General features: G+C 38.8%; 1 protein-coding gene across 2 annotated transcripts in view; it reads right to left on the bottom strand.

Annotated features, from left to right (window-relative positions):
• Positions 1–25,651, bottom strand: part of GALK2 (galactokinase 2) — a 47,879-nt gene that overhangs the window by 21,389 nt on the left and 839 nt on the right. For both annotated transcript variants that reach the window (XM_071568634.1, XM_071568633.1), the window contains exons 2-6: positions 23,737–23,825; positions 22,412–22,535; positions 17,367–17,457; positions 14,395–14,541; positions 1,706–1,804 (exon numbers count right to left, since the gene is read on the bottom strand). In XM_071568634.1, coding sequence (XP_071424735.1) covers positions 1,706–1,804; positions 14,395–14,541; positions 17,367–17,457; positions 22,412–22,535; positions 23,737–23,806 — 531 coding nt within the window. In that variant the 5' untranslated portion in view covers positions 23,807–23,825. The remainder of the gene's footprint in view (positions 1–1,705; positions 1,805–14,394; positions 14,542–17,366; positions 17,458–22,411; positions 22,536–23,736; positions 23,826–25,651) is intronic.

Genomic DNA, 25,651 nt, shown 5'->3' with positions numbered 1-25,651 from the left:
ACCCTTTAAGAACTGCTACATTAGGTCAGAATGCACCACTGAGCTGGTCCAGTGTCCTGATTCCAACAGTAGCCATAAATGGCTATTTAAGGGGAATATAAAAATAGGACATACACAAAGTAATCTTTATTTGGGGTATAATTTTCTAGCTTTCCATAAGCAAAGATTACAATGGTTATACTTACACTAGAAGAAACATCCAACTATTAAGTTTAATAGCTACAAATAGGCTAATACTCTCATAGTCCATCCAAGAAGGTCTTTTTTGAATCCTTTTAAAACTTCTGCCTTCCACAATGTACGGTATTTCTCAATTTAACAATGAATGTTTTGGAAAAAAAAACCAAACCAAACTTCCTTGTTTGTTTTTAACAAGCTGCTTGCTAATGTCATTGTGTTTCTATTAGTTCTTCAGTTATGAAAAACATGGAATTCTCCATTTACCTTCTCGTTACTCATTTAGGGGTTTTACAAAGCTTCAAAGTATCACCCTCGAAGCTTCTTGTTTTCCAAGCTGGAAAGTTTTAAATTATTCAGTCAATGCTCATATAAAAAAATAGCTTTGACCAACCTCAATGCCCTTTTCTGTACTTTTCTTATTCTAGTATATTTTTTGAGAGAGGCCAGACCTGCATTCAGTTGCAAGTACACTGAAGCAAGGATATTTTCTGGTTTGTTCACAATTTCTTTCCTAATCTTTTCTAATATTGTCTTTTTGATCACCACCTCTATTACATGACCATCTGTGTGCATGCCAGAAAAATATCATTATTCATGTAGCTGTATGTTTACTACTAACAGTATAAATATGAAGGGAAGGTGTAGAGTAGGTGCAGGTGATGTGAAACTGAAAATACATGTGTCTCATGATCGCATTAAATGTTTGATGTAATTCTACAAAATAGGTTTTTTCTGTGTAAGCTCTTCCAAGATATGGCATTCAGGAACAAAAGCTGTAGAGATATAATACCATAACCATAAGGAAAGTCAAGGTTTTTGTGAAATGCTACATTAATTTCAATAGAAGTCTTTAGAGAGGTTTGAGGTTTGAACAGTCACAGTCCTGCACATTTTCTGGGACAGGGATGAACTCCTGTAAATCCCACTGTGAGCACTCATGCATAACTTGGCAGGTCCTGTTTATCAGAGCTAGTCCACCTTCTGTCACCACGTTTAAGACAGCTAAATGCCTTCTACATCAGAATCCAGCCACAGAACTGTCTGGAATTAGCAAAACTAGTGTAAAAAAGTCTCCATTGTCTTTGTAACTGAACCTGGCAAAACTTCCTAGAACTGTTTGGTTATAAGAATTTTCAAGAAAGCATTTTTGTAATAATTATCCCATTTTCACTGAATACAAAGCATGCCGACCATTCAGATTTCATTATATGGGAAACATTCTAAGTTCAGCAATGAAATTAGCCAAATGGTGTGGAACCTGGTGCTCTTCTGGAGCACACCTTTTCCTTCCCCCTTCTTGCCATTTGTCATTTTCCTCATCTTATTTACTCAAACTTGACAGACTTGATTTTACACAAGTTTATACATTTAATTCAGCTTTCATTTGTACACCAGTGGTGTTTATACTTCTTCCTAAGGTATTCCAGTTTCTCATCTCGTCTTTCTGCTAGATACCTATGAAGGTATTTTTTGTTTGCATAAATTAATATTCCATTGTTAGTTTAGATTACAGAGATCCGCATACAGTTCCTTCTTCTGCCAAAAAAGAGATCGACTGGTCCATTCCTCCACCTTCTGTGCCAATGTAACGTTCGCTCTTTGTGCAAATTTCTGCAAGTTCCACCTGAAAAAATATCAACACGTGAACCTTCAGCCAGGGTACAGGATGATGCTTTTATTCTGTTTACATATGAACTGGTGAGAAAACAAAGGAAACAAGGACAGAGTTCTCAAACCATTGTCTCTCACACATCAAGCAGTGTAAGCTGGTATCAACCAGGATGCCACAGGGCCCCTTTTCCCTTTTGTTCTGTAAAAAAAAAAAATCAACTATTTAGTCTCCACAAGACCCGCCATAGGCAGATGCTTTTAAGAGTATCCTTGTTTAGATGCTCAGCTCTCGTAGCTGTCTTCCTCCCACCCTCCTTGTTCACTTCAAACCCTTCCATCCCAATAACCAACATTTTGTTGATGTCATTAGTTGAATCCACCTACTATGCATCTCAGTAGCTTACAGAAAAACGGCAACTTGTTACTCTGTACTATTTTAATGCACTGGCTCCATAATCAGAAATATTCAGAAATCCTTTCTCCTTGTAAATATTCTAATCAGTGGTGCTTGCCATTTCTCCTTGAGATACTGTATTCTTACTGTACTCTGTGTACATTGTTTATCTGAACTAATTCACAGATACATGTGATGTGCATTCTTTTGTGACACTTTAGGCACATCTCTGTGCATTCTGATACTTGCAGGTCAGAGGATACTATGGGAGGGTGGAATATCACTGTCATAACTGTCAAAAATAATAATTTACAGTGAAGCTTTCAGCCATCAGGTCAGGTCAAAACAAAACTCAAGAGAAGCCTTGGAGAATGGTCAAAGAACACAGACTAGTCAAAAAGAAAAGGGTCAAAAGGCAAGTATCCCTGTCCACCTGTGTTTTTCTAAGCACACGGTGACCATGGGGAAGATGGGAAAAGAACTTTAGAAAAACCATAGGCCATTTTACAGTCTGGTGGCAAAATCAGAGGCAGATTCCACACTGAGGATGTAGCATTACAGGACTGAAACAAGCTAACCAGCCAGGAAGGGACATTAGCCAGCACACAGCTGTAAAAGGCAGCAGAGGCAGTAAATCACCATGCTGAGAGAGAGGTATGTGCAGGGTGCCTGCCTGCTTGCTCCCTCAAGGTCTGTAATGCCACCACAGACAAAGCTGTAAAATTGGTACTTAGATGAATGTAATTAGGCTGAACTGTTTGCAAATGCAGTAACAACCTATGTATTCAGCTCACAATGTAGTTATGGCCAATAAGCCTTGAGATGATAAGCAGAAGTTATCCAAAGAACATTAACAAAGTTACTCTAAAACTATGCAGAGTGGATCTCTTTCAATCCAACATGGCAAACGACCTCTTACTATAAAGACCATTAATGAGAGAACATTGAAAATGTAATCGCAAAAAATACTCTCCTTTTCTGCACTGCCTTTCCTTCGTGTGTTTTAAAGATGAGTTGAAATAAAGATCATGTTTTTCTTTCTAAAGATATTTTTTTTCTTGAGAAGTATAGAAACATCACACATTTTGTTGCTCCTTCTTTTCAACAAAAGCCATCTCCCAGGTTCATCAAAATTCATTTTTGTTCCCTTGACCCATGTCCACTCCAAGAAGTCTCATTTTCAGTTTGAACTTCAGACCTCTTCATCCCATTGATGAAGTTTAACACCCAGTCACCTTATGTCCTCGCTCCACTGTAAGCTGGAAATCATTCTTAATGAAATACTAATCGATGTAATGGTGCTTCTTCTTCGTTTAATATTAAAATACTCGACAACAGCTCCACAGAACAGAACAAACCTCCAGACAGGGCCCAGATGCTCACTCCTTTCTACCTGTGAAGGCATGCCTGTTTACAAACATGGTGCTGGATGTGGGAATGGCTGCATGTTTCAGCCAGTTCTGCTCAACCTGCCTTTCCTCCCTCTGACAACACAGCAATACCACATCCCCCATTTTTGTTGCCACTGGCAAGAGATCCCAGACTGGAGTTCAGTATTACTTACTGGCCCAGAGGAGCACAGCAGCTGTCAGGTGATGTACACCTGAACAGTAGCATGGCTGTGCAAACCTGGCCTGAAGTGCTGCTCCTGGGGCACTCACAATGTACATTCCACTCCTGGGCACAACTGCCTGAGGTATTACTTCATCTGCAACTGCCACATAAAGCTTTGCACAGGCAGAAATTAAGCATTTCACCCTTCACTTAGTCTGGCTTCCACTCTATCTCCACATACACATCAGCTACCACTTGATTGCTTAAATTGTTTAGACTTTATGAGGCTAGGCTTATTAAATAAATATCAGAAGTCTTGCAGAGGAGGAATGTTAACAATTAGGCCAGTGCCGCTCCCCTGTCCCTGTCCTAGTGCACTGTGCCTGGCTAAGCCGGGCCTCGCTCCGTCCAGCTGCATTTGCCGAGCTCACAGCGCTGCTCCAGCTTGAGCAACTTCTGTTTTGAAACTTAGCAAGGATTGGCAGGACCACCAAGTAGTAACTGGCAAGAGTTGCGAAGAACCCTCTCCACAAGAAAGCCTGAGGCATCCCTGAAATACTATTTGGTTTCTAATTTAAACAGGCCCTTGCTGACACAGGCTGGCCTTCTAATACTAGGATGAGGAGCCTGTGAATGGAGAGGAAATCATCTGTATGGAGGGCAGTTTCTACTTACTATTGAGACAAATGGGCAAATGTTTGCCTTTTTGCTAAAATGAGTGAAAGGGCAAAGTTTCATTGGAAACTAATGTGAAGACTAAACTGGAGAGCCTTGTGTACATATTTGATACTTGGAAAAGGATGGTCATATGACTGAAGCAGCGAACCGCATGTCAGGAGATCTGGGCTCAATTTCTAGCTCCACATTCTTGTGATTCAGAGAAAGTCTCTTTAATTATCATGGCTTCATTTCCTCAGTAAAATTAAGAGTATCTTCCCCCTCTTTGTAATTAGCAATTGCTACTTTGGATTCTTAGATGATAATGTTATAAATATGTGTGACTTCATTACTAGAAACTGGAAAACCCCCACATTTTACTACACAAGTTCTTAGAGTTTAGGCTTCTCTAAGAAAATAAATCTGTGAGAACCATGTAATAAAAGGAAACAACTTTTGCCTATCTCAGAACAGTGCCTTGTTTCCATTCAACTTTAGACCCTCAGAAGCTCTTTAGGGCAAGGACTGTTTGAACCATCTGTTATTTATATCTCTGCAGTGTATGTCTGACCTGTAAAAATACAGAGCCTCTCAGATCCCAGACTTCACTGCACAATTTGGCAACATCTCAGATGTCTGTCTGAACAACACCTAGGCATGCAATGCCCTCCTTCTGCACTGCAGTTCCTGCAGAGAAGTAGCTCAGGGCACTCTCACAGCCATATTTTGGGATACTGCACCCCTGGCTACACCACAGCATCACCTCTCAGGCAGATTGGTCAGAGGGGGCCAGGCACTCCTTGGGGGCTTCAAAGTGCAACTGTTATGCATGTAAAATAAAAAATGTTGTCCCTGTTGAGCTCTGCAGGAGTCCTAGGACAGGCTTTCTCACTGAACTAGGTCAAAGCAGGTATTTGCTCCTCATGAAGCGCCATGAGAAAGACACAGAAAGAATAAATCCATCTGCACGTAGACACCACTTGCATCCCACATATTCTGATTCATATGAGAGATCACTTTGAGCCAACCACAAAACATAACTAGTCCTACTCACCCAAGACTCATTAGCATGCTTTTCCATCCCTAAAGCAGTATTTCAAAAACACTAATAAATCTTAATTTAAGTCTTCACAGAATTTCACAGAGTTTACTTTAAAAGCATTCCTATAAGGCTGCTGTTATCTTCCACTCAGAGACAGCACAGATATCTACATGATTTGTTCAAAGTCATGGGAATCAGTCACAAAGCTGAAATAAGAATTCAAAACTCTCCCTATTTCCAGTATTGTGGCTTGTTTCTCTAAAGAATATGGTCTCAGGGAAACCATGGGAGGATGGATTTACAATCTCATTAATAATATGATGGTAATGAAAAGTGAAACAAAAAGATTCTAAAATCTAAGTTAAAATGGGTCTGAATAGTAGCATTATTATGACTCAAGAGAAAAAAACCCAGTTAATCAGATGAATTAAAAATTTCCTTATGTCAACTATTATGAGATCCACATATGCTACTGCCCTCTGAATTTCTGTATTATTGTTCCAGGAAGTTGTTCCAAAAGGATTAACTAGACCAGGTCATCATTTGTGAGCAATAACTATCATGCAGATAGTAAGTCCTAATCTGTCATCTACATTACTAAACAAGCAAAGTGACATATTTAACACAGTATTTCAAAAAGCTCAAACATCAGGAGATGCTTCCTTTGATCTCACCCCCCTGTGAAAAAGACAAGCCAGCAAGGTAGTGCATATAACCACAGAATCACAGAGTATCTTGAGTTGGAAGGGACCCCCAAGGATCCTAAAGTCCTGCTCCAGGCCCTGCCCAGGACAACCCCCTGAATCCCACATGTGCCTGAGAGCATGCCCAAGAGTAAGGGGATGTCAGCTAGATAAAATTCATTAAAAGACTTGAGTTGGAATAAAAATATAAAATACAATAAGATAAAAGCAGCCTTCATGGGTCAATCCAATGCCACATTTAGTCCTGTATCTTGTACCTGGAAACAGTCTCTTAGTATGGACCAGAGGCCAAGTATACAGGATATTTCTCCAGGACTTCATTTTTTGATAAACAGTTTCCTAGGCTGAATGTGAATTCTGCACCCTTAGCTACTAATTCAGTGGATTTCTTATATATGGATTTGTTCAGGCACTCTTTTAACTCACTGATAATTTTAACATGTAGGTCTTCCAGTAACAAGGACTTCTACAACTTGTCAAGTGCAGAACCGTCTCCTTTTGTTGACTATTAACATAGTCAAGCTTCATTTCATACCTTCTGGCTCTTACCATTTGAGGGCAATGAACAACTGATTCCTATCCACTCCATCAATTACCATCTTCGCTTTATGGATCTCACTCACTTTCTCCTTTAAATTACTTTTTCCAAAGAGTCCTAACATACTTTTATGGAGGTCATTCTGTACCTTCAATTGTTCATGTGGCTTCTTCCTGAATCTTTCTCAGTTTAACTATCTTGTTTGGTAAGGGAGGAGAAAAGCAGACTTACAGCTTGTCTTAGCCTACCTTAGAGAAGAGGTCACTGTATTATTTGCTATTTTAATGTGACAAATGAGTCACATAAAATGTGTGTTAATTAGTGTTGGCGTAAACATATGGTAATGCAACCTCAGCCAGTTCAGCACCACTACACCTCTGCCACTGAGGTTACAGGAGAGATGACGTGACCACGTCTGCCCCTGCTGTGCCAAGTCCCTTTGTTCAAACCTGCTCTGGCAGTGGCATGGCTGAAGCGAACTGTTCCCTTGTGCTGCCTGTAGGGAGGGCTGTGAAAAAGAGCAACAGTGAGCAGGGTAGCTGGGATGGAAACTGAAAATACCTCCAGTTAGTTTAGCAATCCCTGAGCTGTTTCTGCACTTGGTCTGTTCAGCCTCGGGGCAGGGAGAGCAGGAGCGTAACATGACAGCAGGAGTAGCTGGTAGGTGAGTTAAACCTTGGAGTCTCCCTGGTGATCTGTCAAGAAACACTAAATATTGCAGCTTTTCAATGCCAGACCCAGCATTATCCACGCAAACAGCACTTTTATAGCTGTTGGCAAGTCCACAGGGCAGGTTGGCTGTGCTTCCATGGGAGATGTTTAGTATCAATGAGTTTCATGATATAATAATGGGGTTTTTTTTTGTTGTTTATCCAACAAAAAAATGATACAACACTTTAAATGAGAATATTCATAATTAAAACAATACAAAGCTACATCACTAGGAGTAGAATGTCAGGGCACACAATTCACTAACAAACAGTTAAGCATTAAGAAATTTATGTGAATTAATTACTTAAGGAAGCTGCTCTCAGGTTTCAGACAACTTCAGCTGGAGCATTTGGAAAAATCCAAAACTAACCACGTTCAAAATGTAATTTTTTTAGGCTGTTCCTTTTCAGTAGTTTAATTCTAAAGTCTGTTCAGAATGTATCCTATTGCAGAAGGCAGTACTTACCAGTTTGTCTAGCAGGCAACTGGCCCCCACGTGCAGACCTGGGCTAGCTTTTGATCTAAGAGCTCTACTAACTACCTCTGCTTTTTGTTTGAAACAATTTAAGGTTCTCCCTGATAAGGAGCAAGTCAATCTTGGGTTACAAAGAAAGAAATTACTACCACTTAAATCTGTTTTATCTTTGAGCCACGAGATTTCCTATCCAGCTTGCAGAAAGTCTAATCTGGGAAATCATATTAGTGGAGATATAATTTAGTCTGACAAAGAAGGACTGTGATTTTTTATTATTAGTTGCCTTACGTGTGGTTACTCTAGATGAAGAGATTTCTTGTAATAACTCATCAGTAACTATGCATCATGTTACCTTGTTTTGGATTTTAATGGAAAAAGTGGGTTTTCAGTAAAGTGATACTTTTCATTACTACTTATTTTTCTCTGCTGGTTTATGTTTAAATATGAAACACCTCAAATTCAGGTTTTGATTTACAGCTGAGTGCTTCTGGTCTTTCAAGTCAAAGAACTGATAAATTATGAACCACCAGTACAGCTCAATTGATTCTCTGTTGCCTCATCATTTATTTACTTCCAGTTTTATATTATTGATAATGAACATGAAGGCCTTAATGTACAAAACTATTTAGGTATCTGAGGAATAATGAAAGTGAATAGATGATCACTTACTTACAAAAAGGTCCTAAAAATAGACAGCTAAAGAATTATCTGATTGAGAACAGATAAGGAAGTTTCACCTTTAATAGTTCCCTTGCTCACAAAGAGGCCAAGGGTCAACTGCTCTGATTTTCACTCACACAATAATGGGTCTGGACAGTGTGTAAACTGTGACAGAATTTGTCCCTATATAACTGTCACTGTCAATATGTTCCAAACCAGGGATCAATCCCTTGAAATCTCACATAGCCCTTAAAAGAAGTAAACTTATGTAAGATTAAACCCCTTAAAAGAGTAAGACAATTAGTGAGTAGGAGACAGGCAAATATTTGTTAGTAAAACAGAATTAGTGTTGCTTAGTATTTTTTTGGAACAGCTCACCCTACATTACACAGAAACTTGATATATACAAATCCAGAATGACAGCAGCCAAAATAAAGCAATCTTCTCCATAGAATGATAGTATTAAATTACATCTGCCTCAGTGGTTTAATGTAAGTTCATTTTGGCCAAAGTTCAGTGTGCTAGATTTCCTATATATTACAATAGAGTAGTAATGATAACTAATCTTTAAAATAATAATTTTAAAAAATTAAATTTTATTGTTCCTGAAGGGAAGCTCTATGAAGAAAATGAAATTGTCAATATAAATTATTTTTAGCACTGTCATTTCCAGGGCTCCAAAAGTCTCTCTGGCATGCAAATTTAAGTAACTGGAATATTTAAACACCTAGTCAGCCAAAAGTCCTGTGCTTGCATTTAGTCTCTCTGCGGAAATACGGTAATGGTTTCCTGATGAACATTCCTTAACATTTTGGTCAATTTAATCTAAAAAGTCAGACTCAGTCTGCTGCTTTCCTTTACAACAAATAATGTTGGTAATTTAGTGGCAGATGTAGTGTAGATTTTCTATGAAATTCCACACAGTTTGGTTCACAATATAGAATACTGAAAATGAGGGAGAAACATTTATAGATAAAGACGAGTATTTTACATTAAGAAGAAAACATTCTCCATTATGTAGGGTGTAGTTAAACTCTAGTTACATAGTGATAGTTTCCAAACTGTGTACATTTTATGGATGTATGAAAATAACTCCTGAAATATTAGGCATTATGTTTCATTTATCAAGGTATAAAATAATGCCTAAATTTTGAGGGTATTTTTATCACCAGGAATGTCTTAATTTTTAATCTCTGCTCCAGACTAGGAACAGATTGCTGAAAGTCACCATCTGCTTCCAGTTTGCACATAGAATCCCAATTAGCTAAACCTCATATATGTTTTGCAAGGTAATTATGGTTACTTTTTTCCAAAATGGGAAAATATTTGTCAGATAGTATCTGGATGTCCTCATAAGCACAGCAATCTTAGCTTGACTTCACCTGCCCTCGAACACGCTCATATAGAAGGTTATCAATTTGGTTGATGAGAGATTATGGCCTTTGATTACCACTGCTCCAAAGAACTCTGTTTCCCCTTGATTACAAACACACACGGTCAAACCTAACAAGCTAAAGAGCCCTCCTTTTTTCAGTTTCACAGGGAGAAAGGAACTTTAGCATTTCTCAGTGTTAACAGAAATTTAAATTACAATATTTGTGCCATTTTGTGTGCAAACAATCTGAGTTTCTCATAGAAATAACCCGAGCATGCATTTATCAAACATATTTGATGTATCAGTAAAATAAATTATAAAAATAAATAACTTTGAAACCAATCCTAAGCAGTACTATCAGCACAAGTTATTACTTTCAAAGTCACACTATCAATTTGTGTACTCACAGGTCTTCTCACCAGATAGGCAAGGGTAGGTATTAGACAGGTGTTAAAGCCCTAGTGCACATCAGAAAAATTATTAGGAAATGGTAAAAGGTTCAACTTAAGCCCTTCCACTATTATATACATGAATACACGGCTCCAGAAACAAGGCAGAAAGGATTTCAGTTGGCATATCTATTCTCCCACTGAAATCAGTGACATGGCAGGTATAGTAACAGTTGAAATGCCACTTAAAAATGTTTAAAACCCACACTCAAATTCATCTGAGCCACAGCTTAGGAAAATGGAAGCCAATGGACACTGTGCCATTACAGATTACATTCAGGTCCTTTATTTATCATTCTGCCTGACAGATTTTTCTCAGTCTAGATGAAGTCAAGTATAATTCAACTTCCTGTGCTCAATGTTTCACATTCAATGAAATAAACCCAATTCACTTCTGATCTCTTCTTCCCAATAAGTGCATGCACAGCTGCCCAGCATGGCGGAACAGAAAAAATATTAAGGTGGCTGAACAGACCTTAGTTGCAGAAGACTTTACAATTGGACAGCAACGTTATCATCACATCTTTCACGTAAATCTAGTTGCTCAAAGTACTAAGTGATTTTCTGTACTCATTAATGCCTACCACGAAACACAAAGCTGGGACAATTTAAAGCGTTATTCTATTTCCTTTACAAAAAGTATCTTCTGCTGATGAAAAGTTATAGAAAAGATTGATTTTGTAACAGTGAAATAAAAATCGCTCTAAAATCAAAAACTACTGAGCATTGCTGCTGTTTGAGTGGTGCCAACACAGCCTCAGACTGGTATCCTGGTTGGGAGGAGAAAAATGGATTCTTTTTAAAGATCTCATTCTACATTTTCCATCTTGTTATTTGAATGCTATTGCACTGCTGCAACTGGTTAGCACTTCACATCTGGCTGAATTGTCTTGAACTGGTATTTCCCCTAAACTATTGTGTATGTGTGCGATGGGTTTTTAAAAAAAAATAAATTTGTATGCACACTGAAACAATGCCCTGTTGCAGACTGCTACACACAATTACTGAGAGCAGATTTTTTCTGATTTAGCTTTCAACGTCAAAAAAGTGCTATTTTTAAAGTAAGCCACCATGAAATTCTAGCCATGCTTTTACAATGTTTTTTTTAATTCTGAGGTTTTTTTGGCTCTTAATCTCATAGGCCCAAACTTCACACTGGAAGTGTTATCTCATAAAAGCTCTAAATTTCAGTGACTCTTACTCTGCAGTTACTATTTTAAACTTACATTTATCAGGAAAAAGAGTGTATAACTAAAATATTCTCATAAAAATAGTTTCACAGAAGCAAGACAGATAAATGTTCCATTCAGTATAAGGTCGATTTTTCATAACTTTGGCTACAGAAGCCCCAGGATTCAGCCAAATTTTATTCCAAAGCCAAAAATTTCCTGTACTGCTGCTACAAACCATCATACTAAGATTTTGCAAAGTCCATCAGACTAATGAGGGGCAAAAAGTCAATCTTTTCTCATAAAATTACTGCCATGACCAAATATTGTTACTCATAAATATTACAATTTACAACTTTCGCAACTACAAAGTATTTGAAAAAAAATATGGAGGGGATGGGTACAATGATATTTCTTCTTTAAAATAAACAAACACATAAATATCCAAAGCCTTAAAAATGTAAGGTCCTGCTTTGCTTTCTCATAGAAATGATCTGGAAAGCCCCTGTTCCTGCTCAGCTGAGAACTCCCCCGCCATGGGGGAGCTCCCTGCTGATGCACAGCCAGCACTGCTGGATCCCACACAGACACCACTGACACAAGCACAGGGTGCATCAGGAGCTGGGGAGAAGTGGCCAGAGCACATTTTATGCATCTGAGGGCTCCCATGCCTAGATTGCTCTAATTTATACTCAGACCAGCTCTGCCTTCTACGAGGCAGCTCTGCAAGGCTAAGCATAAATTCAGTGCAACAGAGAATCTGGATTTAGCCAGACACAAGAAGTCTCCAATGCTAAATCATAAATTAGCAAAGAACACTGAAGTTGTTTTTACTGTCCTGTAAGATTTGGGAAAATTTAAAGCCTGGGCAAAAGTAATCAGTCTTCAGAGCTGTCATCCTCTCTCTTCACCACCACAACCAGGTGCCTTGGTCTATGCAAGCACACAAAACCTTGGAGATGTTCTTAACTGCGCCTATGTTGGCTATTGAGAATTCTCATCTGTACATTAATTGCTCATTTTTCTTCACAAGTGCAAAATATCTGGCTGCAGACAGCAGGATTTCCTGACAAAAATGTGTAATTGTGTCTCTTGTGTTTGTCCAACTGTATTTCAGACACAAGCTTAACTTTCAACACATTTTTCAACCAGCAAGAAAAGACTTTGGGTTGATTAAACAGGACATGAGGAGAAGGAAAGCCATTCAGTGGAGTCTCTGTCTTCCTTCTGTTTCTCTGAAATTTTCTATTAAAATGCCAGAAGGAGTTTTGCACCTTTCTTTACAACAAGTCTGGCATAATGCCAGCCAGTACTCCCCAGCCACGTGTAAATTCAGCTCAAGAACACACTGTATCATTTATTCCCTGAAGAAGGCTGTGCAGTATTTCATGGAATAATGAAAACCCGGCTTCTGGTTCTGGATACAGCTTTCTTCTCCCTAGTAAAATTTGGGCTTTCTGACCTCTGTCAGTTTTATGGCTTTTGCAGATACCCAGTTTCTGAACACGTGCACTCCAGTGATTTCTGATCAGTAGTTCCCAAGCTCAGCTCCTTTAGTGACCACCATCAGAGATGGTGCTGACCTGTGGTAAGACCATCTATGCAAAACACCTGCAACATTTTACCTGCCACATCGCATTCATCTGAGTGGGATCCTCAGTTCCATGTTTTTTTCTACCACTGCTCTGCAAGTCTCATCTCAAAACCAGAGACTCTGTCAGGGTGTCCAGTCCCTTACTTACCTTCTGACCACACCTTGCACCAGCACAAATCAGGGTGACAGTGCCTGTAGCCACATCCTCCTACATAAAAAAGCTGCCCTGCCTCACCCACCTGCTTCCTCCTGCCTCAGCCCTGCCTGGCACTGAGCTGAGCCGCTGAGCTGCGCAGGGTGGATGGTGCACTCACTGCTGAGCAACTGCTGCAACCACAGCTACAGATAGAAGTAAATCACAAGAGATCAGCAAATGCCTTCTGTGGGAATCTGTTGACCTCATGGCTCAGAGAAGGGCTTGTTACCAGCAGAGTTAACAGCTGCCATCATGTGCCACTTTCAGCTGGCTTTGTACCACAATTTGGGAGTATCTGCCTTAGACAATAGGCACAAAGACGTAACAGTCACATTTAGATCTGTTCTTCCCTCTTCCTTACAAGGTTCTAATTTATGATCCTAGTTTCACTTAACCAGACATTTTTACTGGAGAGAAGTTCATTCCCATATGGCACCTTCAAGGACCATGACTCCTCCAGAAAGTTGTATTACATGAGCCGAATTCTACTGACAGTTGTACTGCTAAGAGGTCACATACTTGGGGTTTGTTTTTAGACTAATGTTTGTTTAAAAGTGAGGAATACATTTAGGACTGTAAATATGTTCATTCTGAAAAAACTATGAAGAGAATAAGGAGAGTCAGATGGAAGAATTTTACCTCTACTTTGTGCTGATTATATAATTTATCAAGAAATTGTTCCACAGGCCTCCAACAGATGCTCTGCAGTTACAGCCATGAAAAGTCATTCAGGGAGAGGGTAAAGGCCTCGGGGGTGTGGTCCACATGCTTCAGCACATATATCCTCAGTCCTGGCCTGCAGATAGCACATCTGGTCCAGGCATGGACCTGATGGTTGGCCAAAATACAGGCTTACAATAATGCTCCTTTTTTCAGCTTTAATGTAAGCCTGTTTTCTTGCCAAATTCAAATCCTGCCAAAATTTGGCCAAAGATGTTTGCTCAATTGTGCAATATCTTAAGTTTATATCCAACAACTCTTTGCAAAAACAATTGTATCGTGTTTTTAATGTTTACAGGCATTAACAATATTTAATTTTAAGTAGAATTTTACTGCTGACACTCTCGTGTTTTACAGTAAATTACCTTAGAGAGGGTTTTTCCATTAGCTCTGAGTGTCACGAGTCCTGCACAGCACACCAAAGCACTGGAGCTAGAGAGACCAGAACTTGGAGGGATGGTTCCATCTAGCAGACAATTCATTCCAGTTGGGTTGTTAAGACCAAAATGTTCCTAACAATGAAAAATAAACAATCTCAGTTTCAAGTACAGACAGGCTCAGGCTTGCAATTATCTGATACTTAGAAAGAGAATCCTTCTGCTGAGTTGCTGGAACCAAGGACCTGCTTCTGGTATCTCTAAAATAAAGCAAAAGCAAAATTTCCTTCTATTCCTTAAGAACAAAGCCAATTGTAGGGCTTCAGCCAAAGGTATGTCTGCAATTCCTGTACACAAACATATAACTGTACCCCAAGCAGAACTCAGCATGGGCTGAATGCCCAAGAATTTACCAAGCTTCGTGGGTGGGTTTTGCAGCAACAGGCTCTGCTCTGAGCTGCCGTGGTGACAGTTACCAATCACTTCATACCCTACTTTGGTCCTTTCCTCAACAGCTCTTCACTTAAGGCATCCTGAAGAGCTTAAGGTCCACTTAATGCTTCACTTCTAATGCTGGCCCATGGTATTAGGGAGCCACATGATGCTGATGGGGAATAGCAGCCATGCAGCTGTACTCAAAGGCAGATACTCATCTCCTGAAGCACTCACAGGACCGATCCTGGGAAAAGCAAACGGTACTTAAGGGACTCTGTGCTTTAGGAGGCACAAAGACACACCTACCAGCAGGGATGGTCTCTGTCATGCTATTTTAGAATAAAGTTTAAAATACTTTTACATGCACGAGAGATATCACAGACAATACATTTCATCCAGAAGTCATAAATCCTTGTGTACATACTCTTTTAATTATTCTTTAGTTGCTTTGTCTTTTTATTAAAATTGCTTTAATATACATTTCTCTCTGCTGTCAGTTGGAAACATTCCCAAAGCACTTATTTAAAAATCATTGAATGTATATGGGAGGTATATGGATAGCTGAATTCTGATGCAATTTATACATCAGTAAACCACATTACAGTGTCAATAATCAGAAAAAAACAGCAGTGTTTTCATAAAGAAATGTCCACCTTCAAATGATTTCTACTACTTTTCCTGAAACAACTTCAATCCAAAGTACCAGTGGTAGAGATCAGCAAACACAAAGAGACTCCTTTAAAGTCTTCTACCATCAGTTCAAATTATTTTGAATTTCCCTTTCTACAAATATAGGAAATTCATACCTAAAATACTATTGCTGCCCATGCCCCTTCACAGAGAACACTAGACAGGCTTGTTCAAAAACAGAAAATGCTTGAGTAACCAGAAACTGATCCCCAGTTTCTGGATTGTCTTGAATGTGAATCAGGCTTGCAGACTTATCACGCGATGTTTAAATAGAAAACGTACTTCAGTTTCAAAAATGAAAATGGACTTTGCCAAGTTCTGCAATAGTTCTGTCCCAAAAGGATAGCATGTTCAACTCAATATAAACAGATTATCCTGCTGGACCCTCTGAGTACTTGTATTTCACTATTTCTTAAGTCTGTAACATTTATGCTTATTTTCTGCCAGTACTAGAGTCTGCAAACCTGCTTTGTAAATTAACCTTCAAGTATGAAAGTTTGTCCTTAGGAAACAAATCTCAGTAGCAGACTGCAAAATAAATAAAGTCAATTGGTCATGCTAGCCTTAATATAAGAAAGGATATATTGTAAAGAAACCTAATCTATATCTCTACAGTCAATGCAATTTAAATGCCCGTGTTACAGAGCAATACAAAATTGAAAATACTCATGTTACTGCACACATAAGTCATTTATTGGGGTCTGTACATAGAGACAGGGGTCTGTTTAGGGACTGTGGATTGTAATAAAGTTATTTGTGGCACTGATTGTTCCAAATACTGTATTTTGAAGCCTCTAGTGGCAGGTTTGAGGCAGGCTTTGTTGGCTGTTTGCCCACTGGACCATCCCATGGGGTGACCTACATGGCCTATCCTGAGGCAAACTTCATGTGCTTCAAAAACCATATCTACCCATAATTTGGGATGGCTGTGGCAACCTGTTCCTGACTGAGCCATCACTGCTTATCCCATCTGCCCTTCCAGAAATACCACTGCACTGAGATTTTTACCTCCAAGGGCCATGAATCACCAGCAAGCAGCTGGTGAGCTTTGCAGGAGCCCCTCTGGTGAGCTTAGGCCGCCTCCCAGGACAGAGAGATGATCTGCACTCGGGTTCTCAAGCAGCTTGGTCTTCACGCCAGTGTGGAGACAGGAGAGCTCCCAATGCAGAAGATAAAGCTCAAATGAGCAGACAGGAAAGTGTCTGTCTGTCTGTCTGTTCAGTGTTCCTGCCTTTCCCGTAAGAGTGTAATTTCCTGCATAGCTGCACTTTTAACTTAGGAAATTTTGAAAATCCCATTCAAACACTGAAAACCAGGATAAGTAATGGTTCTTAATGGAGTATTTCTTCTGTATGCTGTTTACTCAGTTTTCACATTTTTCTGTTGCCTACTTCATAACTCAACTTCATTCAGTTGTTGTGCACAAATTATAGGTTTCCAATATCAGTGGAAGTTCATGGATTTTAGAAGTGTTTCCACAGGAAGAAAAGGACCAAAGTATGATCTTTGTGTCCTGACAGACAAGCCTCCAAACCTTTTTTAAAGCAAATTTTAATTAGATTATTCCACTGGAAAGCATTCTTTTTCACTTCAAAATACAGAAATGTCATCATGACAATGAGTTTGATCAAGACTTTACTAATAATTATGTTATTGTAATTTGTTTAATAAACAAAAATATTTTAAAGCAAACCCACCGATACCTCCTCCTCAAATTTTAACATAAAAATGTCCAAAAAAGCTATAGAAGCAGGGAAGTCTTTTGAGGGTGAATAGCTATGCTCGTTGTATTTTACCCCTACATTAATTTAACAAGTTAAATGTATTTGGCTTACCTGAATGCCCTTCAGTCCACACAGGAAGTAGTTATGCCACTGGGGTTTGGTTTTGTTAATCTGAATATTATTAACACCAGTACTGAAATCCCTGCAAAACCAGAAAAACCTTGAGGCTTTAATTTGTATTGAATTTAGTTTGAAAAAACATGGCTTGTTACTGCCACCTGCTGATGGACAAAAACAGTTCGATGTTTTTCAGTGCAACATGTTTGTTTTGGGGGGTTTTAACAGACATTCATTATTATTCAATTCTATATGGTTATTTTAGATGAAAGCATAAGAATTCTTGATTAAATAGAGAATTTACCAGATAAATCCCCAAATTAAGCTGCCATTGACATCCTTTATTGCGGCAGCATTGCCTTTCACCATGTATGTCTATGCCATCTTGATCTCTTAGAGAAGTAAAAATCTAAATAATCATACCTGTCAAATTTTGAATAGACACAGATAAACTTCAGGCTCTCTAGTAATTCCTGCTAAGACATTCATCTCCATTACCCTTGCTCTGAGTGGCACTTCACTAAAACAGGCCTCGTGCTGCAGAATTATATTATGTATGTTAGAAGATATAATTAAAACTGCTTCATTTAAATAGTTTATCTGTCTCCTCCAGAATAATTCCTACTTCATCGTCCTTTCCATAAAATAAAAACAGTAAGCTTGAATGTTCCTAAAGAAACTAATGCTACAGAGGTGCTGTCCAAACAGGCATGGGGTGACACAGAAGCCTCAGAGGGCAGGCAGGTTGTTCAGGAGTCTGTGCTGTGACCACCCAGGAGCTGCACCCACCTGATGCCACCACAGCAGGGGCCCAACACTGACACGGGAAAGGCACCGAGAATGTCAAGAAATCTAACAAAAAATATTCAAAAGTTGCAGGCTAAGCTTTACAAGGCAAGGTCTGCCAAACAATGTGAACAGAGGCAGCTGAATTTTCTGGAAATATTTAGGTTTTATGGGAAGAAAACCAGTTTCAAGAAATTATACCGTGGGGGACCATTGGCAACTCCTAACAAGATGGAAATTTTTATTCTTACACTAGTCCCAGTCTGTATCTGTAAACTACATAGGTTAGTGATTTGCTGGGTTTATTTTTGTCCAAAATGACATCACTAATTAATACCTGTAATGGCACCAATGCAAAGATGTTTTTGATGGTTCATTTTTCTGCTACTTGTGGAGAAAAGTTATACTAATATAAAGCACCTTTACTATGATACAATTCTCTTCAAATGCTGAAAAGCTCACTTTATTCTGGTGCACTCAAAGGCTGCAATTTTTGTGTTATGCAAACCCCCAAAACTAACAACCAGTGTGACAATGGCCCCACAATTCATGTCTGTTGCCTGCCATGATCTGCTGAGCTACTCCACTTGCAGTACCCATCCACAGCCCACTCCCAGCTCAGCAGGACAAGACAGATTTTGCACTTGGAGGATCAGCTCAGAATGACCATTTTGGCAGTTGTACAGTCAATTTCAACATGAAATACTGTGCAGAACCATCAGACTGGTGCACAGTTTGACATGTAAGCTGCCATCCTTCCATCCGAACTGTTCAAATTGGGGCAGGATTTTATCAACAATGTTGCACCAAAGAACTGTATAAAGACAGTGTCAGAAATCACTATGTTTTGTAGAGTAACACAAAAGGCATGAAAGGGAGGATTGAGATTACAGTACCAGGAAAGTTTGAGAACAGCTGTAAACTCTTCAAGATTCATATGTATTTAGAACAATCTCCCAGAGAATAAAACACCACCTTGCTTACTGCTTTTGAATATAAGAACCCCCCCCCAAAGTATTTGTAAAATAGAAAATATTTTTAAAAGTAATGAAGATTAATAAAATTCTGAGCTTCCTTATGGTTGTTTTCTACAATAATCCTAAATTATTGTTGTAAGAATCCAAGGTTGCTGGAAATCAATGTGTAAAAGTGATCAGCAAAAAGCAAATCTGAAGTCCTCTTGGCCTCAAAAAAGATTTATAAAATATTCTATCTTCATACTTCTCTTTATACTCTCAGACACAGTAAAACTTCAATGAATACAAAGACATATACTATGATTATATGTGCTGGTTCTCAAGATAAATTAGAATAATGACTTCTTAAAATGCATTTTGCTCACTTTTGCAATCTTCTCACATAGAAAATGAAAGAAAAACATGGCTTTGATTTTGGCAGGTTTCATATGGACATAATTCTCACAAAATATGTGTGACTGTCAAGATCCCCAGAATCCTTAAGTCTATTTTTTTATCACATTCATTTTTCATAAAAACCAGTTCCTATATACCCTGGCTTTATCTAAGCCAGTAAATCTTCAGGCTTGCCACTGAACGCCCTACTGGAAAGCAGGCAGTTCAATATGACAACTTTATAATAAAATAAAATAAAAAATTTGGAAAAACATACCCATGAAACAAAAATGTTCTGATATTGCCTGTTCCAGCCTTTCTGTTTTAACAAATGCCTGGGAAAAAATGCCACTTCTCCAGGACCAGACATAAGCATTCCAATTTTTCAATATAATTAGAAGAAGTGAGATTTTTGAGTAGTGTGACTGAGGCATTTTTGCTGCATGAATAGTAAATAATCTTTATTTTTGGAAGACCAATTTAACCCTTTCTCACAGAACCTCATTGAGTTTGCCTGAGTCCTCTGTACAAATACTCTAATTTAAAAAAACCCTAAACAAAAAAACAACAAAGCAACAAAACTTTCAAGCCATGAGATGGAAAATGATTGGTAATTACCATCTTCTGGTACATCTGAAGGCGTTTTCAGAAGTGCAATGTGAGATGTTCTCTGTACACAAACTTCTCAATTACAAAGATAATATGTGAAGGGAAGGTATCGGGAACTTCAGAAGACTGTAAGTTTTGGATACTGTTTCAGCCCCAATAACATAAAAGGTGTCAGATCAGTTGAGATGATTTATGATGAAAAACAAATAGGTGTTTTTTCTAGCAAGCTGTTCTCTGTCCTATTTTTCCTAAAAGTTAACATGAACCAGCAGGGTGGAAGCTACACAACCGTTACACATTTTACCAGTTCACAAAACAAGAATTAAATAGGAAATAGTGATTGTATGGAGGGTTATGGTTAGTCCTTGTCCACCAAGGCCTATATATGTGCATTCACCACAGGCATAAATCTACCAGTGTAACAGGCTGGGACAAAAAGACACACTGTCGTCAGCTTTGTTTGTGGTGTAACATTCAAAGTGTTGAAAAATATTTCTTTGTTATGAAATTATGGGCATGTTTCAGCTTTGTTTTTAAGCAACAGTGCCTCAACAAAACCAAGATGTTAATGCTGTGTTCTGAGACCTCTTCTTGGTTCATGGTTTACAGCAAATGATTTCCAACTGAAACTAGGGCAGATGTAAAAATATAGTGATGGCGTGTGCAAATTTAATCCAAAGGCTGTAACTCTAGATTTGGTAGGAAATCCTTAGGAGGAGGCCATTTCAATTGCAATACAATATGGTAAAGTTTGAAGACCAACTAAAAACGTTTACCTTTTGATTACTGCTTTATTTATTGTCCATTTTAACAACTTTCCCTAATCAAAGCTACTATAATTCGGAAACTATTGCTCCTGCAGAATGGTTTTGCAATGCAGCTTAAACCCTGTTGGGAGGTTGCTACTGAAGAAAAGGAAAGGTCCCATGCACATCTTTCGCTCCTTTCCCCCCTGCTCAGTGCTGCTTGTTCCCACTGTTTACCCCAAGTCAGCTTCAGTGCTGAGTGCATGGCAATTCACAGGAATGGCAGAAAATTCATCAAGACAAATCCAGGGCAATGGTGTCCTTTACCTTAAGAACAAACAAGTACCACACGTGGTAAAAGGCAGAGGATGGATTGATGTTAGAAGCAGGGACAGGGAGACTTGGGGTAAAAGAATCAAGCCATTGCCTTTTGGCAGTGGCAAACTTAATTCAGCCCAGCTATAATGTGAAAACATACTCCAGAGTGAGTGAAAAATCTGTGAGTATTTATATTTACCATGGAAGCACAAATTTCCTTTAATGTCTCTGTCACAGGCAGAAGCTCAGAACATGTTTTTGTAACAAACTGAGCTTTAGACTGGAATATGTGCTCAAATAGTTCCCACTTTTGGCAGTCTGTTCCTGACCCTGTGCTGCCACACACTGTGCTTTCAGGGAGTAATTTACCATTGGCTTAAATAACAAAAATGGCTTCAACTGAGCTTGTGCTGATTCTGGTTTGTGCAAAATGTCCACAAAAGCTCATGTGGATGAGTGACCTGACTTGAACTGCCACACAACTACACAAGTATCAGTCTATTAGAAGGAGGCAGAACAACATGGCTGAAGTTGGAAAGAATGGCAGGATTATTTCCCTGTGTTCAGCACTTGTGAGACCATAGCTGGAATACTGCATCCAGTTTTGGTGTTTCCCAATACATGAAAGCCAGTGGCACACTGCAGGGAGTCCAGCAGAAGGCCATCAGGATGTTTACAAGGATTTCCAAAGGTCCCTTCCAACCTAAACTGGTCTATAATTCTGCAAACAAGCAGCTGAGGAGGAAGTAGAAGAGAGAGAATACAGATTTTTTGAGCCAGGATTGTTGCTAAAGCTGTTGTGAAAACACAGCCCCAGGTTCTCCAGAGCAGGGGAGTGTTACCTTACCTATGCAGTAATCAATTACAAAACATGTCACTCCTTTCTCCAGAAGAAACAGAACTGTTGCCAGTTATGGGGATTATATCATGAAAGATGAGCTACAAGAAGGGAAAACAGAACTGCACTTCCAGAAAGATTGAAAAATCAGAGGCCTTACAAGAGTGGTATGAACAAACAGGTGGGAGACAGCAGCTGCAAACCCACTGCTCTGAACTCATACACAGCATGGAGTCAGTGGGTGGGATTCCATCTGCTGATGGAATTTGTTTTACACAACAGAACTCTGTATTGCAATGGAAGTTTGTCAGATCTCTGAAAAGGTAACCTGTATTGCAATTGCATGAAGAGCTTAATAAAAATTAGTGAATAAACAAGGTAATTACTTACAAGTATGAAGAATTGGTATTTGCCAGTTGCACAACTTGAGTTTGTACAGGTTCTACTGCAATCAGTATATCTTGTTCTATGGCCATTGGGAGCACAGCATAACCACAGTAGTCGATATGTTCTCCTATCAAAGAAACAGACAAAATAGTTTGGAATAGTTCTCTCTAGCATAGCAGTACCAGGGCTTCTCCACAGGTTCAGTGTTGTTTACTGTATGACACAATTTCTTAGTCCCCTTTCAATTCTTATTACTAAAAGTTTGGGGTGTATTTCCTCCATTTCATATTACTTCACAAAAAATTTCTTCTTTAGTGATTTTATCTATTGCACCTGTTTATAAATATTCACATTTATGGCTTACAAAAATTAAAACAAACACCCACATAGATTATTGTCCAGCAATGAGAACACCCACATTATTTGTACCCTGTCATGTACATACAATTTCTGGACTTTTTTTCCAAGAAGATAAGAATTATATTTAAATAATCATTAATACAAGTGTGTACAACACATAAGATGTAAACATCCTCTCTCTTGAGAATAATTCCCAGTTACCATATGCTGTCTATTTAATCATGTTCTCACAACACTGAGATACAAATTAACACTAACTGCACAATAGACTAACTGAATTTTAAAGCTCTGTTTTGCAGGATCCTTTTACTTAACAAATCTTCAAATGTGTAGTTACTTCATCAGTATACACGAAACTGAGCTCCAGGGAGAGCACAATCCTAATGTGGATAGAGAGATTTCAAAAATAACACTGCTACAGGAATACAAGTCCTAAATACAAAATAATTCTGTCTCTCCAGTCTGCCAGTGAATCACATCAACTATTCTAAGTTCTGTGGACACATCTCTATGGAAGATGAAGTAAGAGGAGATGATGGTAGAATCATTTCATGCTTTATCATATGGATTGCTGTGTGACTGGTTATATTTGGTGACTTAAATTATAATGAAAGAGAAAATACATGCCAATTTATTTTGTGGATGCACTGTTCATAAACTACTTCAGATTTCCAAAGCCTTTCAAAACCATGGTATTCAGCCATAAGCTGGAGGGTTACTCCAGTTTTCAAAACCATCACCACTGTCTATAAATAATGTTTTTTGCAAAGCTGATATGCATGTGCAGCTGTTTGTAACAAGGTGTAGTAAAAGCTACTAAAACATGTATGATTTTCCATTTGTCACAAGAAACTTCTCTGAAAAAAATTTAATTAAGACCATCATTATTTTCATACCATGTTTTAAACTACGAGACTTCCATGATGGCAGATACAGTAAAATAACAGAAGATTAATTTTTTCTTTTACCTATCAGGTTCACTCGTCCTGGTGCACGAGCATAAAACTTGGGAGCTGATCCAAATTTTGATATAAACATTTCCTTCAGCTTCTGCAATCTGAAAGGCAGGTTAGAAATACTATAATTAGAAAGGTTAGAACGACTGTGTTTGCATAAAAAGCAGGAAGTTTCAATGTTTCTTGAAGTAAATTCAATTCAACTTTCTGAAGTATGTGTTTTTTCTGATACATCAGGAGCTAAATTAAACTGCTGTTTCTGCTCTTCATGTAACATTGTTACAAAGACTAGAATATTCAAATTTACAAGAAATGTGTATATTCACTTGAAAAGGATTAGCACGTCATTATTTAAGTTCTCTGTCTAGGCTGGGTCTAGACAGAAGCAGGGAAGGCAGTTTCCTGGGATAACAAAATACCATGGCCTCCACCCACCTCTTCTATGCCACAGCTCTGCAAAACTGTTTGCCATTGAGGAAGAATCTGGCAGTGTGGACCAACAGCCTGTTTGTGGCACTGGGAATTGTCACACGCACACAGACACTCCCTGCAAAGTTAAATCTGACCACCTGAGTTTTGATTTTTATCAGTTTCCACACTAGGCACCACCCCAACTCTGTACAAATGCATATTTAGAGAACTAAAATTCCAAACCAAAGATTATCCCTGCAATTTAGACAGTATTTAGTCCACAGGATTGCAGCAACAGTTCCCAGGAAGTTCTTCAGGTTTTCCATTTGGAGGTGCTACATGTGCCACTGGAAGTTCAATGCAAAGAAACTCTGGCGTATTGCTTTATTTCCAAAGACTGTAAAGGTACTGAGTCTCTCCTCAGTGTTTGCAAAGGTGGGATACTTTAGCATGTCATGCAAACAGTGGGTAAACAAAGGCTGAGAACAGATCAAGCCATTATCTTAGTGCAGCACAGGAAATCTGAGAGCAATTCACTTCAAAACTACCTTAAAGCAAAATTTTAGTCTACTAACAAAAATCCAGTAACAGGAACCCTGATATGGTATCTAAATTTAGTCTAAAACTAGACCTGGAAGCCTAGATAATGTAAAGTGGAAGTAAGAAGACAGCAATGAGAAACAGGAAATGTCACAATTATTTAGTTTGTACTTATTTAAATGGAAAGCTACAAAATATTATTTGTTGTGATTTTCTTTAACAGATCATTTAGTACTTTTCCATCTTGGTGCCAGTAACAAACCTGTATTAGGTCCCCCTATAATTTCTATTCTCCCCTGGTATTGACTGGTATATCCCTCTTCCAATTAGCAGACACAAATTCTGCCATTTTGTTGTACAATCCCTTCTCTAGATCACATTAATAAATATTATAGTCCATGGGGAAATCTGTTGGCAGAATTCTAGGTGTTAACTTTATTCCTTTTTGTGTGTTTAGAATGCTGCTTTGTTTCACAGATATTTTTACAGCAGTGTTGGTACCAAGAGAGTAACAACAAAACAAAGCAGTCATGGGGGCATGTTCATCTAAATGCTGGCTGATCTCTCTTTCTAATGTGGGTTTTACAAGCAGGCCTGATGAAAGGCTATTTACAGGCTCTGGCCTTGATGTTGCAGCACACACACTGCATTTTAGGCACCTACATCAAAGAGAAGATAGAGGCGTTAAGCAAAGGCATCCCTCTCAACTTCACACATCCAATCTGGGAAGGCTGGACTTGTCCTTTCCATGTGACTTACAGTGCAAATATATGCAAGTAACTTAAGTTTTAAAAAGTAACCCTTCTGCGGGGCTAAGGCAGGTGGAAAGCTTGTTGGTTCTGCTTCCACACACCAAATCGAGGAGCACGTGCTGGCACGGCCACAGCAATGCCAGGCGTGCGCTGTGCCAGGGATTTTACAGCAAAATGGACGAGAGGCTCATCAGTAACCCCAAAATCCTGGGGGGCGGGAAGCA

This window comes from Pithys albifrons, chromosome 13 (genome assembly GCF_047495875.1).
Source record: "Pithys albifrons albifrons isolate INPA30051 chromosome 13, PitAlb_v1, whole genome shotgun sequence".
In the NCBI taxonomy this organism is placed as follows: Eukaryota; Metazoa; Chordata; class Aves; order Passeriformes; family Thamnophilidae; genus Pithys; species Pithys albifrons.
The sequence above is the reverse complement of the archived record's forward strand: the minus strand, read 5'-3'. Positions and strand labels throughout refer to the sequence as shown.